Below are 15,643 nucleotides of genomic sequence, written 5' to 3'. Positions count from 1 at the left end.
ACAGCCCATTACCCCAGAAAGTTTCTCGTGCCTCTTTCCAACCCGCCCCACCGCTACCCCAGAGGGACCGCTGTTCTGAGTTTTTCCATCACAAATGGAGTCGACTGGTCCTGGGGCATTCTAGAACTCTCAGCTTAGAGAATGCACTGTTCGGCGTCTGGCTTCGTTTGCTCAGCACGACGTTCTCGACATTCATCCGTGTTTGTGTGTATGTTAGAGTGTGTTTACGGCCGAGGAGGATTCCCCTGTATGAATAAATCTCAGCGCATATCCATTTCCTCTGTTCATGGCTGTTTCCAGGCCGGGTTCTTATGCATAAAGGCACCCAGACTGTCCTTGTCTATGTGGGGAACCTACGTTCTCATTTCTCTTGGGCAAAGAAGTAGCCTCAGAATTGCTGGGGCATAGGGTGGGGTCATACTGTTTGGCTTATTGTAACTTTATAGCAGAACTTAAGGTCTGATAGGGTAAATTCCCCCTCCCCATTCTTTTCTTTTTCCCTCAGCAATTCATGCACATTTAAAATCTGTACAAACTTTTAAACGATTTTTGTAAAAAAGCAGTTGACCTGTATCACTTGGATGGATTACTTTTAGGATGAAAATAATAAATGAGAAAAATCTAGCTAAAGAAATTAATCACTCTCTTCAAATTCTCAGGGTTCTTTGTACTGCGTCCCAGCTCTGCCGTCAAAGCCCGACAGACGCATTGTGGCCCCCATGGGCCTATCCTGCCCCCACCTCCCCTGGGTCCCCAAGCCAGCACAACCAGTGTTGTTCTGTTGCCACTGCCAAGTTCTGCTTGTCCCTCACACACTCCATGCTCCACCACACCATCGGATCTCTGCACTTGCTGTGCCTTAGCCTGAAGGCTCTTCTCGAATTCTCTCTTTCTTTCCTTTCTCTCTCATGCTTCCTCTCTCTCCCTTCTAACCTACATTTATTAAGCTCCTACTATGTGCCTCCCCCACCCTGGGGTCACTCACAGCCTGGAGCCGTGTGGTCCAACAGAACTTTCCACGATGCTGGAAATGGTCCATTCTGTGCCATCCAATATGGCGGCCTCTGGCCACAGGTGCCTCCTGAGCCCTTGAAATGTGGCCGGTGTGACTGGGGAACTCAACTTCTGGTTGTGTTTAATTATTATTGATTTCCACTGAAACGCTGACACTCAATTCAATCATTGGAAAACTTTTTAGGCAGTTTTGGAACAATGCAGACCTGGGAATAGACTTTTTCAGCTGTAACAGTGATGAGATCTGAATGCAGATCCAGTCTTTTTTTTTTTTTGGTGAGGAAGATTGGCCCTGAGCTAACATCTGTGCCCATCCTCCTCCAATTTGTATGTGGGACACCGTCACAGTGTGACTTGATGAGCGGTGTGTAGGTCTGTGCCTGGAATCCGAACCTGTGAACCCCAGGCCACCAAAGCTGAGCCTACGAATTTAACCACTACACCGCTGGGCTGGTCCTGAGATCCAGTGCTTCTGATGGAAGGTTAGTGTCTGATCTGAGAAAATTCACAATCGATTTCAGAGGCTTATAGGAAAAGGAGAATATAAAATATTAATATTTTTTTCTACCAATTACATGTTGAAATGATAATATTTCAGGTATATCAGGTGAAATAAAATATAGAATTAAAATGAATTTGACCTGTTTCTCTTACAGTTTTTATTTGTTTAATGCGGCTGCTGGAAAATGTCTACCTAGGGGGCTCACACTGTGTGTGTAGGGGACAGCTTTGTTCTGGAGGGCTCGGACCACAGACTCATTGATCCCACCTGGGGTGACAACCCCCAGAGGAAGGTTATGGCCACAGAGGGGCAGCCTTTTCCTGCAGCTCGAGGCCCTTGTCTGACCCCTGTCTCTAGCATGAGGGTCAAGAGTGGGCTCTCCAGAGTGATTCCCAGATGGATGATTCTTCTCTGGGCCTCAGTTTCCCCATCTGCAAAATGGGCTGCCTCACCGGGCTGTGACGGAGACCAGGAGCTCATCCACAGAAAGCCCACAGACCGGGCCTGGTGCGTGGCCAACGCCCAGGAAGGTGGTAATTATTGTCACTCTTCATCCTGTCCCCACCCTGCCCTGCACACGACCGCCTGGCTCAGGAGGGGCCCCGGGAATTAGAGAAGGAGGAAAGAAACCGCACAAACCCTGAGTCAGCAGACAGTGGCGGGTCCGGCCCTCCCAGGCCTCACCCACACGCCCATTTCATGGATGCCCAGCGAGGCCGACCCCAGCTGGCCGGCGGGTCCTGGCTAGTGGCAGTGTCTATGGGATTTGAACTCAGGGTGGCCTTCTGGCAGCTGGGTGACTCAGGCATTCCTGCCTGCAGGGGCAGGGTCCTCAGAGCCCCTGTCCAGGTCCCGGCCTGAGCCAGACACCCCTGTGAGTAGCCGGTCACAGCTCTCTTGGGGCCTCTGACCCAGCCCTCCCAGCAAGACCAGACTCTCCCTCCCAGCCTGGGCATTCGATGCCACGGATGGTCCAGTGGTCCCACTCTCTCTCCTGCAGAACCTCCTTTGGGCAAACTGGGCCCCTCAGTTCTTTCCAAGTGGGTCCTGGATGTTCCCATGTCCTGGTCTCTACACAGGGCCAGCAGGCACACATCCCACCTCCCCGCCCGCTAGAGACAAAGTGAGGAAGGAAACTGAGTCTGAGCCTGGGTCCCTCACAGGCAGTGGTGGGGAGAGGAGAAGGAGGGCTGTGAGCATCTTATTCTAGTTCTCTCTCTTTCTTCTTCTTCTTCTTCTTCTTTTTTTTTTTTGGCGAGGAAGATTGGCCCTGAGCTAACATCTGTGCCCATCTTCCTCTATTTTGTATGTGGGACGCCACCACCGCATGGCTTGATGAGCGGTGTGCAGGTCCGTGCCTGGGATCTGAACCTGCGAACTCAGGTCTCAGAAGTGGAGCACGTGAACTTAACCACCACGCCTCTGGGCCGGCCCCAATTCTCACCATGGTGCCTTATCTTCTCTCTGCCTGCCCAAATTCCACCCACATCATGAGGCCCAATATCTAATTATTTGTTTATTGCTTTAACCTTTTGATTATTGGTCCCCTTCCCCTTGGAGAAAGTACCTCTGGAGCCATAAAAGTCGTGGCTCGGCTCTCCTCGAGATAAGGAGGGGCCGGGTTGTAAAACTGGGGCCAGTGACCTCAGCCATAAAGAGATCAGCGAGGGCCTTGCTGGGGGGATTCCAAGATCAGAGGGAGGGGAGGAACAGTGATCGCAGGTCCAAATGCCGGCCTGGCTCCTTCTGGCCTTGACCTGCTCCGGAAGGGGCTAGTCAAGGTACAGCCCAGCCTGCAGGATAGCCCAGGAAATGCATCAGAGCGTGGAGTACCTACTAAGTAAGCCTCCCGTGTGGGCAGGGGCCGCCTCCCTAATCCTGCTCCTCCCTCAGGTTGCTCATCCCCAAATTCCTCTCACGCCTGCCCATCCCGTCCGTCCAGGGCGGGATAGAGTCGGGCCAGGCGTCCTGGTTCAATTCCCGACTACGCCCACTTGGCAGCTGTGTGACCTTGGGCAAGTCACTCACCCTCTCTGGGCCTCTGTTGCCTCAGTCATAAACAAGATGATACTAGTTAATCATTCACGCGGGCTCATTTCAGACAGTGGCGAGGATTAAATGGATCAATACGAGGAAAGCACTCAGCCCCGGGAGCACTTGAAAAAATGCTGTGGGGAATGGTGGCCCCTGGGCTTGTCTCCCCATTGGCTCTGGTGCCTGTAAACTGGGCATGACTGTCCGTGTCCGACCCACCTCCTGCCTCTGACTCCTTCCTCTTAAAATTTTTATTTTGCCCTTATTGTCCCTTCTGAGTACATCAGACACACACAAGCCTACGTGCAACACACATAAAATTTATAAAGCATAATTTACAACAAACCCTACGAACTAAAACGTTCGAAGCAACGTGCCTGGCTGAGGCCTCCTCCCCCCAATGGCTCTCATGAATTAAATCCTCGTCAGCGGCTTGTTTTGTTTTTTTTAAAGACAGTTCTAGCACATATTCCTGTGTTCCAGAAACAATAGATTCCTTAGCTTTTCTTGTTTCGGGGGGTGGCAGGGTCTTCAAAAAGTGGACCCAGCTGCAGAGAGCATCCTGGGAATTGCTTCGTTCCCTTGACACTGAGTCCTTCCTGTCACTGTTGTGGAGTCAAGGCCCCCATGGGGGTTTTCCTCGGGTCCCCGCAGATCCACACTGCCTCTCATTTCCTTCCAACAGCCGCGGTCCTGGTGTCCCCGCATCCCCTCTCCCCTCGTGCCCTGCCCCTCCCCACCTGTCCTCCAGCCCTGACTCATCTCCCAGGCACCTGCTCAGAAATTGCCCAATTGCACCTCCATTCATTCGCTGGCATCATTCTCACACACTTCCTAGCCCCCCGAGCGAGGCCGGCGGAGGTGGTCCCTACTCTGTCCCCTAGCTCCTCAGCATGGTGGTGCCACCATGTGCCACCAGGCCAGCCCCGATGGGATGGGTTGGAGCCAGAGGCATGACGCGGTGGCCGGGAATCTTAAATGGTGTGAGCAGGGGTTTGCCGGAAGAAGGAGAGAGGTCCTCCCAGGGCAAAAGGAATTTCAGATGCAAAGGCCCCCAGGTGCGGGATCCAGGCCGGCGGGGCCGTGGGAGCAGGGCCAGCGGGGCCCCCACCCCACTACCTCATTTCACACCAGAGCAGCTGCGTCTCCATCGCTCTCGTGTGTTTCTGCTTGGGAGTGAGGTTTTACTTGGGCAAAGGAATATGTGCCTTAGAAAGGGTTTGGGAACCATTGCTGTGGGTGCTGGGGAGCCAAAGAAGGGACTTGAGCTGAGGACGGTCAGGGCCAGATTTGGAGATTAGAGAAGGTTTCTCTGGGAATCCTTACAGAGGGAACGGTGACGGGGAACCGTGAGGCACGGCCACAGAATCTGGAGTCCTGAGGGAGGCGGAATGCAGGCAAGGGAGGAGACTGGCCTGGGGAGGCCAGAGCGTCAGGGCCCGGAGGGCGTTGGGGAATTTGAGGGGGAGGCAAACGGAAGGCCTGGAGGCAGGGAGGCTGGGGTGAGGCTCCAGAGGCCATGGGAATGGAGAGAGACAGAGGACAGGAGGGCAGGGAGGGGGAGGAAGGACGAGGCCTGGGGGTCTAGCCTGGTGACCGATGGGGCCATCCCTGAGACGGCGACCCAGTAGGAGGGACGATTCTGGGGGAGCCACTGAGTTCCCACACGATGGTGGGGACGTGTATGTCTGAGGGGCGTGGGAGGGGGCCCCAGAAGGGACATTAAGGGCCCTCATAAGTGGCATCCTTCCGGGTCCAGGGGATTCCAGAAGCTCATGGAAATGAAAATTTGGGGTCCTAAGGGCACCATCCAGGGGGCTGCAGACATTCAGCTCTAGAGGGGTCTAACAGATGAGGGTTATTCACCCTCCTTTTTCAGATGGGGAAACCGAGGCTGGGAGAGGGTAAATGACCGGATCAAAGTCATGCACTGAGCAAGGGCTGGGGACTTTGCGGCCGGGCGGGGGGTAAATCCTGCCTGGAGAGGGAGCGCGGGAGGGCACCCGGATTATCTCCGGAGAGAGAAAGGGCAGAAGCCAGAGGGCCCCCGGAGAGGAGAATGCTGAGCGGAGAGTCCTGGGGCCTTCCTCAAGCAGGGCTGGGACCAGCCTGCGGCCTCTGTCACCCCAAGAAGCCCAGAATCACTGGGAAGCTTGTCTGCATCACACAGCAATCAGAATCCAACTGCTCCAGTCTCTGGGGTCCCGGGTGCCTCTCCATGCCTTGGCTCCTGAAGGAGCGAGGGGAACAGCGGGCCCGAGACAGTGCAGCCTGGGGTATCTGGAGGGGGCCAGAAAGCAGGCAGGAGAGACTAGCCTGGCGGAGTGTAAGATATCGGGGGCTGGAGATCATCTCAGCAGCTCGCTGTGTGATCCTGGGCCGGCTACCTGCCCTCTCTGAGCCTCCACTTGCTCATCGGAAAAATGGAGGCATGGGGAGGGAGGGGGTAACACCGAGGATGCAGAGGGAGAGAAGAAACCACAGACTCCGGGGTCAGACAGACTGGATTCAGATTTGCCTCTGGCTGCGTGATCATGGTCACGTCACTTTCCCTCTCATCCTCAGTTTCCCCATCTGCAAAGCAGGTACTCTAATCGTGTCTCACTCATCTCCAGGAACAAAGGAGTCACGCTTAAGAGGTGAGGAGCATTCTGTCCTAACCTCTCTGATGAAGGCCGTGGAGGCCGGGCCCATCCTCCCGGCCCGCAACCCGCAGGGGATACAGCCTCTGACTCTGGGACTCAGCCGAGTCCTGAAGCCCACCCACCTCTGCTCTCCCGTCCTGCCCCAAACAGAGGAGGCGGCCGATTCTAAGCCCCCATGAGGGAAAGCACTTCCATTTGAGGCCTTTTTGGGGGACGCCCAGGAGGAAAGGGGGACACAGGCTCTCGTGTTTCCTGAGCAACTACGGCACGCGAGCCCCTGCTCCCATCCAGTTGTGTATCAGGAGACAAAGAGCTGGAACGGATCCCTTAGACAGACAAAGAAACTGAGGCCCTGAAGGGGACAGGGCCACCTTGGGCATCCCAGCTGATGACTCAGCACAACCCGGGACCTCCACTCCCTTCCAAGAGGGACCTGCACCCCAGGGTGGACGAGCCGGCCCGGCCCAGCCCAGCCTGCCGAGTCCCGGCCGGGTCTGAGGCTGCAGGAGGCCGGGGGGGCGGGGGCCGCTTTGCAGAAGTCCCTGGCCCTTCCCCCAGGCCAGCTCCTCTTGGGGGGGGGGTCTCCCGGCCCGCCCTGGGGTCTGGACCTCACCTGATTTCCGAGATATTGTTCTCATAGGTGTCCCACAGGGCCCGGGTCCGGGGCTCGGCGGGCCCGTCCATGGCAGGCGGGCAGGGCTGGGAGGGGAGGACGTGCAGGGAGCAGGTGGCCCTGGAGCCGGGTATGCGCAGCAGCGGCGTCTGCCACCCGGCTGCCAGGTGCCTACCTCTCCGCCCAAGGGGAGGGGCTGCACCCAGCCGGTTTTCCCAGCTGCTACCCACGCCTCCACCTGGGGAGAGGCCGGCAGGGAGCCACCCTTCTCCGAGGGCGGGGAGGAGGGCAAGCACGTCCTGGGCGTCTCGAGAGTGGCCGGGGCAGAGTCCAGGGGGTCAGCGCCCATCTGGCACCCCAACCGTCCCGGCTGGCGGCTCTGGGCATGTGGGGCCTGAGTCTGCTCGTCAGACAGAGGAGCTAATCCCATCTCAGAGGGTCCATTCAGTTCTTTGTTCATTCATTCCTTCCTCCATTCATTCATTCATTCAAGAAATACTGAGCGCCTCCTGTCTGCCAGCCGCTGTTCTAAGTGCCGGGACATGGCTGGGAGCAACAGGACAGAAACCGCCCTGCTGGGCGACACTGTAAGGGACGCAAGAGGTGGAAACCGAGGGACAGACAGGGATGCACCAGGCCACAGCAGCACAGACCGGGGAGACGGACTGAGAGAGAACAGAGACACTCCGAGGGTCGGAGACAGTGAGGACGCAGAGAGACCAAGCGAGACAGAGATAGTGAGAGACACAGAGACACCAGGGGAGAGACAGAGAGATTGAGAGAGACCAAAATGAGGAGACAGATGAGACAGAGAGACCAAAGAGGAGACAGAGACACACAGAGAGACAGAGACAGTGAGAGACACAGAGAGACAGAGATACACAGAGGGACAGAGATAGAGAGAAATAGAGAGACAGAGACACTTAGAGAGGATCAGAGACCATGAGAGATGGCAAGAGACACAGAGAGAACAAAAGAGAGAGAGAGACACAGAGAGAGAGACAGAGACAGCGAGAGACCAAGGGAAGGAGAGAAACATGGCAGGTCAGAGATAGTGGGGGACGCAGAGAGACTCAGAGACGCAACAGACAACTGCCGGGCATGGCTGGGCATGTGAAGGTCACGGCTCCTGGTCTGAATCGCAGCTCCAGCACCTCCCAGCTGTGCGGCCTGGAACTAGTCCCACTGGCCCTCTGTGCCTCGATTTCCCCACCTGTAATTGGTACCCACGTCATTGGGCTGTTGGGAGGACTGGGCGAGACCTCTCTCAAGGGCTTGGCGGCGTATCTGGCATACAGTAGGTCCAGCAAACCAGTGTTCCCTTCTGCTCTGTGCCCCCCAACTGGCCTCCGCCCTGCCTGCTGGTCTCCTGACCCCGCAGACACCTGGAATCTGGCCGTGACACAGCCTCCTCACCCGAAATGACTTATTTTTATAGGATAAAAGGAATGTGTACACTTCGTTAAAAAAAAATGTCTGAGCAGATAAGTCCAGAAAGAAAATAAGGATCCCAGTGACCCTCCTTTTACCCACGGAGATAACCACCACTAACATTTTAGTGGAGTCTTTCCAGAAATTTCTTCTCATTTTTCTAATATATGCCAGAGAAATTTCCCTTGGATGAGTAAATGCAGAACCATCACCATTTAAAATTCCGTTGACTGACCAGTTACTGTTTGCCACGCGTTGTCGTGTAGGTGAGGGAGACAGGGCATGTCAGACTCGCTTAACAGATGAAGAAAAGGGGCTCAGAGAGGTGGGGTGACTTGCCCAAGGTCACATAGCGTTGCCCATCCTCGCTCTGAGGGCAGACAGAAGACAAACGTCCTGGGGCGTTGCGCCCCCTCAGTTCATCAAAGGCCCACCTCTAGGATGGTGGGGCATAGGGAGTGTCCCCAACCCCACCCGCCAACAACGGAGTTGGACTCCTGCCTTGGCTACTTTCAGTATTAGCCTCAATGTTCCCATCTGTGAAAAGGGTTCCCTCCCAGGGAGGGGCAAAGCCAAGAGGGCCAGTTCTCCCTGTCTGGGCCAAGTGGATTTTTTCAGATGTGGGTTCTGGGGGGCTGAGCCAGCCACCTTGCCTGGCCCTGTGGCCTAGGCCAACTCACTTTTGTTCTGCCTTCAAGGACCCTTTGTTCTGCCTTCAAGGACCCTTTGTTCCTGGCTCTGAGGAAGTGACAACCCTGCCTTGCCCCTCCCACAGAAACCTCCCCCGAATCCTGACACCAGGCCCCCCACAGAGCAGCTGGAACCAGAGACCAAGGGCCCCTGTGCCAGCCAGAAGCCTCAAGTTCTGAGAACTTGAGAACGGAATGTCCAGATCCTTGGGGGAGCCTGGGAGGGAACTGTCGGGGGTGGGGCAGCCCTGGGGGACAAGAGATCTGGGAAGACCCAATGAGAGTGTACAGGAGGATATTGAAGGGAGGAGGGGGCCTGGAGGCTGCGCCTGAGTGGGCAGGGGACCAAACTACCAGATCCAGAGACCCAGGAAGTGCTCCTGCCTCAGGGCCTTTGCACTTGCTGTTCCCCTGTGACATGCTCTTCCCTAGGTACCTGGGAGCTTCACCACTTCCCTTCCTCCAAGTCGGCCCAGTCTCACCTCCTCTGAGCTCTCCCACCAACATCTCCATCCCCTTTTCCTGTTTTACCTTTTTCCATAGCACTCGTCACCATCTGACATCCTACATGTTTTACTTCTTGGTCTTGTTGACGATATCTCCTCACCAGACTGTCAATCCCATGAAGACAAGGTTTGTCCCCGTTTGTCCCCAGATGGATCCTAAGTGAAGTGTCTGGAAGAGTTCCTGGAGGGCAGAAGATGTTCAAAAATTGCTGTGCCTGGGATGAGCGAAGTGTCACGGGGTGGTGGACAGTGAGGGACTGGGTTGCGGTGGTGCCCGGAGGAGTCTGTTGAAACTCTTCAGAAAATAGGGATGGGGCTGGGGACATGGAAGGCCTGGTTGCAGGAGGCGAGGGGCCCAGACTGCTATAGAGATGGCAAGAGGAACCGGAAGACACCAGAATCGCATCTTACCCAATGACAGGAGAAGAGGGACAGTAACGGGGCCCACTGAGCTGACAGACACGGATGTGGGGAGCCTGGGTATCTAGGGGAGAGGGAAGACACCTGGAGACGGTGGGAAGAAGAAAGTGGGAAACTCAGTGCCAGCTGGCGGTCACCGGGAGGAGCAGGGATGGTACACCCATCCCTCTCTCACTCCATCCAACTATCTATCTATCCATTCATCCCTCCATCCATCCATCATTCATCCATCCATCCACCCATCTATCCACTCATCCATCCAGCCACCCATCCATCCACCCATCCATCCACTCATTCATTCATCCATCTATCCCTTCATCCATCCATCCATCTATCCATCTATCCCTCTATCCATCCACCCATCTATCCATTCATTCATCCATCCACCATCTGTCCATCTATCCACCCATCCATCCATCCACCCATCTATCCATTCATTCAGCCATTCATCCACATATCCATCCATCCAGCTGTCTATCTCTCTAACCATTTATTCATCCATCCCTCTATCCATCCAGCCACCCATCCATCCACCCATCCATCCACTCATTCATTCATCCATCTATCCCTTCATCCATCCATCCATCTATCCCTCTATCCATCCACCCATCTATCCATCCATTCATCCATCCACCATCTGTCCATCTATCCACCCATCCATCCATCCATCCATCCATCCATCCATCCATCCACCTATCTATCCATTCATTCAGCCATTCATCCACATATCCATCCATCCAGCTGTCCATCTCTCTAACCATTTATTCATCCATCCCTCTATCCATCCATCCACCCATCCATTCATTCATCCATCTATCCATCCATCCAGCTGTCCATCCCACTATCTATTCATCCACGCCTCCATGCCCGCCTCAGTTCAACCATCCATCCCTCTGACTAATATCTGGGGAGGCCTCTTCTGGGTCAGATGCTGGCATTATGTCCACAAACAATACAGGTAAGTAAACACAGCTTGGCGCTGTGCCGTCCAACACAGGAGCCACTGGCCACACACGGCTATTGAGCACTAGAATTGCGGCACATGTGACTGAGGAAGTGAACACCTCCAATTTTATTTAATTTTAATTAAATTTAACTTCAAAAACAGAAGCAGCATAAAATACTTTCCTCTTAAAGGCAACGTTAACGCTTTGGGGAGACTGCATTTCAATGGGAATTGAGATAAGCATGCAAAAGAGCTCACGAGTAAGTTTTCTATCGATTACACGTTGAAATGATGCTATTTTGGATATATTGGATTAAATAAAACATATTCCTAAAATTAACCTCCACCTGTTTGTCTTTTACTTTTTAAAGAAGTGTGGCTGCTAGAAAGTTTCAGATGACACGAGTGGCTAGTGTCCTGGTGGAAGGGACTCTGCAGGGCTGGGGTAAAGTCAGCATGCTCGGCATCCTGCCTGTAGGTGGAGGCGTCTTTGGGAGGTCAAGAGCAACGATGCCCCAGTGGGGGAAACTCACCAGGTGAGTGAGCTGAGTGGAGAAAGCATTCAGTGGAGGGTCTGGTGGGGGCAAAGGCCGAGAGGTTAGAAAGACAGCCGGGGGTATCTTTCGTCCAAAGAGGAGGCATCTGAGGATAGGGAGGCATTCCCGGGTCCCAAGGCCAGAGTCTGCACCGTCCCGGGGGCTTAGCAGGGAGCAGCGTCAGGTAAGGATGGGTTGGGCCAGTCAGGACATGCCCTCCACCCCATAAGCCCCCAGGAAGATGAACACATCCCGTCCATGTGCCACTGACCGCGAGGGTGGCCCCCTCCCTCCCCGGACCTTAGGAACCATTGTGAAGGGAGAGCAGGAAGTGGTCCCTCGTGCTAGGCTGAGGGCAGAGAGCACAGGTTGGGGGACTCAAGCATGCCCCCTGCCCCAGCCCCCCCATAGCAATTCCTTGGCCTCTCCCCAGGCCCTCACCTGGGCCCCAGGAAGCCCCAGGATGTGCCATTTTGTTCATGGAACTCAGACATGGGCAAAGGGAGGTCACTGGGTCACGAGGTCGTATTTCCACAGAATCGGGGCCATTGTCACCTCCAGAGTCCGACCTTTCCATTAAAAGCTAGCAATTGCTGGGAATTCTGGGAGAGCTGAGGCCGGGCCAGCTCCGGCTGCCTTGAGGTTGGGTTCCTGAGAGGGCAGAGGCTGGGGGCAGGGCTGCCAAATCCTAGAGTCAGAACTAGGAATCCGAATGGGGTGGGGAGGGGCACAGTACAGAGGCTGAGGGCCCTGACTCCTGGGTCTGAGGGAGGAGGGGATTGGGAGCCAGGATTCCTGTGACCCAGACAGAGACAAAATGGGGACACCTAGACACCTGTTGGTGGGGAAGGGATGGGTCCCGACTGGCGGGGATGCCCGTGTGCTCAAGGCTGTCAATGGCCCCTTTGAGAAGGAAAGGTAGACATCAGGCTGGGTGGGGTGGGAGGAGGGCAGCCGACACCTCAGAGCCTAGCCGGCACGGCCTCCCTGCCCCTAGCCTTCCCCTCTAATCAGTGGGCCCATCTCGGGGTGTGCACCGTGATAGAAACCTCCTTCTCTGGCTCTCCACCCGGATTGCTCCATCCCCGCTGATGAGCCAGCCCCAGGGCCGATACCATGGCCCCGGCCCCACCCCGCACACTCACTCAGGCCGCCCCGCCCCCCAGCTCCTGGAGTCGGGCTGGAGGCCTGGTGGGGGCGGAGACTGGGGAGGGCAGCTCCAGGGGCTGGGGAGCTGAGAACCCGGGTCCTTACCATCTGCCCCGCTGCAAAAGGGGACGAGGGGTGTGGAGGGAGGGGAGTGTCCGGAGAGCGGTGATCCCAAGATGGCAAGCCTGGTGGTGACAATGTGCGAGGGAACCAAAGGATTGGGAGCCTCAACCCCTGGGTCCGAGGGAGGAGGGGCTGGGGGCCAGGACTCCCGGGTCCGAGGGAGGAGGGGCTGGGGGCCAGGACTCCCGGGTCCGAGGGAGGAGGAGCTGGGGGCCTGGACTCCTGGGTCTGAGGGAGGAGGGGCTGGGGGCCTGGACTCCTGGGTCTGAGGGAGGAGGGGCTGGGGCTGGACCCCTGGGTCTGAGGGAGGAGGGGCTGGGGGCCTGGACTCCTGGGTCTGAGGGAGGAGGGGCTGAGGATGGAGAGATTAGGTTCCTGGTCCCTTGGGTGGGGACAGACAGAGCCTTCAGAGCCTCGTGATGCTTCTGCGGTGGGGATGTTGGATGTGGGAGTCTGGGCTCACAGAGGTGGACCCCTGAACAGAGGAGCTGCCCCTCCCCAGCGTCTTCAGGTCCCTCCCCCTCTACCCCAGGTGCTCCCAGCAACATCGTCACCTTGTCTCCTCTGCCAAGATGCCAGGACCAGCCAAACCAGCTGTGCCAGTTGGGTACCCCGAGAGCACCCCCCCATTCTCTCCCTTCCCTGCAGTGGCTCCAGAGAGGCCTGGGCCCAGCCCGATGGTGGTGAGTAGGTGGGTGGAAGGCAGGCTCAAGTGGGAGAACAGGACGCCCCAATCGCTGGTTCATCTTTCCACCTCTGGCTGGTCCGCCCGGCCTGGCCTGCTCATCCCTGCTCCTTCCATCGTCCTCCCGCCCGGGGCAAGGGGTGCTGCCCCCACTTCCTTCCAGGGTTGGTGCTTCCTCCTTCGCCTTTGGTCCCCAAAAACCTGCTCCACCAAACATCCATCCTGCCCTTCCTGCCCCATGTATTCCATTCACTCATTCAGTCATTCAGCAACTCCTACAGAGTGCCTATTCTGTGCCAGGCACTGTTCCAGGCACTGCGGATACCGTGGGGAACAAAAAACCAGAATGGTCGGCCGAATGACAGCCCCCAAAATTGCCTACTTCCTAATCCTGGAACCTGTGGATGTGGGACTCACGTGGCAAAAGGGACTTTGCAGATGTGATCCGGGTCAGGATGTTGAGATGGGGAGAGATGATCGGGGCCATCTGGGTGGGCTCGACGGCCTTACAAAGGTCCTGATAAGCGAAAGAGGGAGGCAGGAAGTCAGAGTCAGAGGAGGAGACAGGACAGAAGCAGGAGGTCAGAGAGAGATTAGAAGATGCCGCGCTGCTGGCTTTGGAGATGGAAGAAGGGGCCACGAGCCAAGGGATGCAGGAGGCCCGGAAAAGCCAGAAAAGGCCAAAACAGGTTCTCCCCTGGACCCTCTGGAAGAAATGCAGCCCCGTCGACACCTTGATTTTAGCCCCGTGAGAACCACTTAGGACTTGTGACCTGCAGAACTGTAAGAGAATAAATTGGTGTTGTTTTGAACCACTAAATCTGTGGTCCTTTGTTACAGCGGCTAATAAGAAACTAATATGGTAGTCAAGGAGAAAGATGACAAACAGCTGGAGATTCCATAATTGGCAGGGAGTGACAAGGACGAGGAAGAAAACTGAAGTCAGACAAATGGGCTGGAACGTGAACCAGGGCCGGTTTTAGGTGGGTGGTCAGGGCGGGTCTGTCAGAGGAGGTGACATTTTGCAGAGGCCTGAGGGAGGTGAGGGAGCAAACCAGCTGGATATCGGAGGGGAAGGGAGAGAACAGCCAGCGCAAAGTCCCTGGGGTCGGAGCCTGCCTGGTGTGTTGAAGGAACGTGGAGGAGGCCAGTGTGGCTGGAGCAGAGGATGCAAGCAGAGAGCTGGCGGCCCGTATAGCACCTTTGTGTCAGTTAGAAAAAGACACCCTGCCTTTCTCAAATGAATTTTAAAAGATATTAGTGTATTATCAAACAGCCTTAATAACGGGATGCGATCGCCCCACAGAGAGAGCTTTCCAGATAACATGTCAATAGGGAGGAAACTGAGGCAGGGTGGAGGACTGGGAAACTGGGGGTGGGCGTTGAGTTGAACTGCAATTTTAAACCAAGGTAGTGGGACCAGCCCAGTGGCACAGCAATTAAGTGCACTCGTTCCGCTTCGGAGGTCCAGGGTTTCACAGGTTCGGATCCCGGGGTGCGGACATGGCACTGCTTGGCAAGCCATGCTGTGGCGGGCGTCCCACATATAAAGTAGAGGAAGATGGGCACGGATGTGAGCTCAGGGCCAGTCTTCCTCAGCAAAAAGAGGAGGATTGGCAGCAGTCAGCTCAGGGCTAATCTTCCTCAAAAAACAAAAACAAAAACAAAAAGCAAAATCGAGGTAGTGACATCTGAGCAGTCACTTGAAGGAGATGAAGGAAAGAAGGACAGAAGGACAGCAAGGGCGAAGGTTCAGAGGTAGGACCTGCCTCTCAACCAGCAGAATGGCGGGACCGTGGGGGCTGCGTCCAATCTCCCAGTTTTCCGCTGTGACCTGGGCCTCACCCCTCACTCGGCTCGCTCCCCCCGGCAGGCTCTCTCTCAGCTCAGGGACAGAGACACACCTCGCCGATGCAGAAACGCAACCGGGGACACCTCGTCATACCAAGATTCGCAGTCATAGTTTTGTTGCATCTGTCAGACACTTACTCAGTGCCCAGCACGGTGCCAAGAGCTCTATCTGCAAAGCTACTCACTTAATCCTCACGAGGACTTTCCACGGGTGATGCTACATGAGGAAACTGAGACTCAGAGGGCTGACGTCACTTGTCCAGCTCGGATTTGAACCTGGCAGCTCACACTTCTGTGTGTGGGCATCGACGGGGCTCGAGTATTTCCTGGCCCACAAGAAATGCTTTGTCACCTGTAGCTCGGGGTCACCAGCTCTCATCCCGGGCTGTCCATGAGAATCCCTGGGCAGCTTTAAAAACTAGTCCCGGGGCCGGTCCGGTGGCCCAGCAGTTAAGTTCACACGTTCCACTTCAGCGGCCTTGGGTTTGCTGGTTCAGAT

The 15,643-nt window shown here is 55.8% G+C and overlaps 1 protein-coding gene across 1 annotated transcript in view; it reads right to left on the bottom strand.

Annotated features, from left to right (window-relative positions):
• Window positions 1–7,009, bottom strand: part of SULT2B1 (sulfotransferase family 2B member 1) — a 39,478-nt gene extending 32,469 nt beyond the window's left edge. Inside the window, exon 1 of the mRNA XM_044760238.2 lies at window positions 6,809–7,009. Coding sequence (XP_044616173.2) covers window positions 6,809–6,879 — 71 coding nt within the window. The 5' untranslated portion in view covers window positions 6,880–7,009. The remainder of the gene's footprint in view (window positions 1–6,808) is intronic.
• Between the last annotated feature and the right edge of the window lie 8,634 nt (window positions 7,010–15,643).

This window comes from Equus asinus, chromosome 26 (assembly GCF_041296235.1).
Source record: "Equus asinus isolate D_3611 breed Donkey chromosome 26, EquAss-T2T_v2, whole genome shotgun sequence".
In the NCBI taxonomy this organism is placed as follows: Eukaryota; Metazoa; Chordata; class Mammalia; order Perissodactyla; family Equidae; genus Equus; species Equus asinus.
This window is presented reverse-complemented; position numbering and strand designations above follow the sequence as displayed.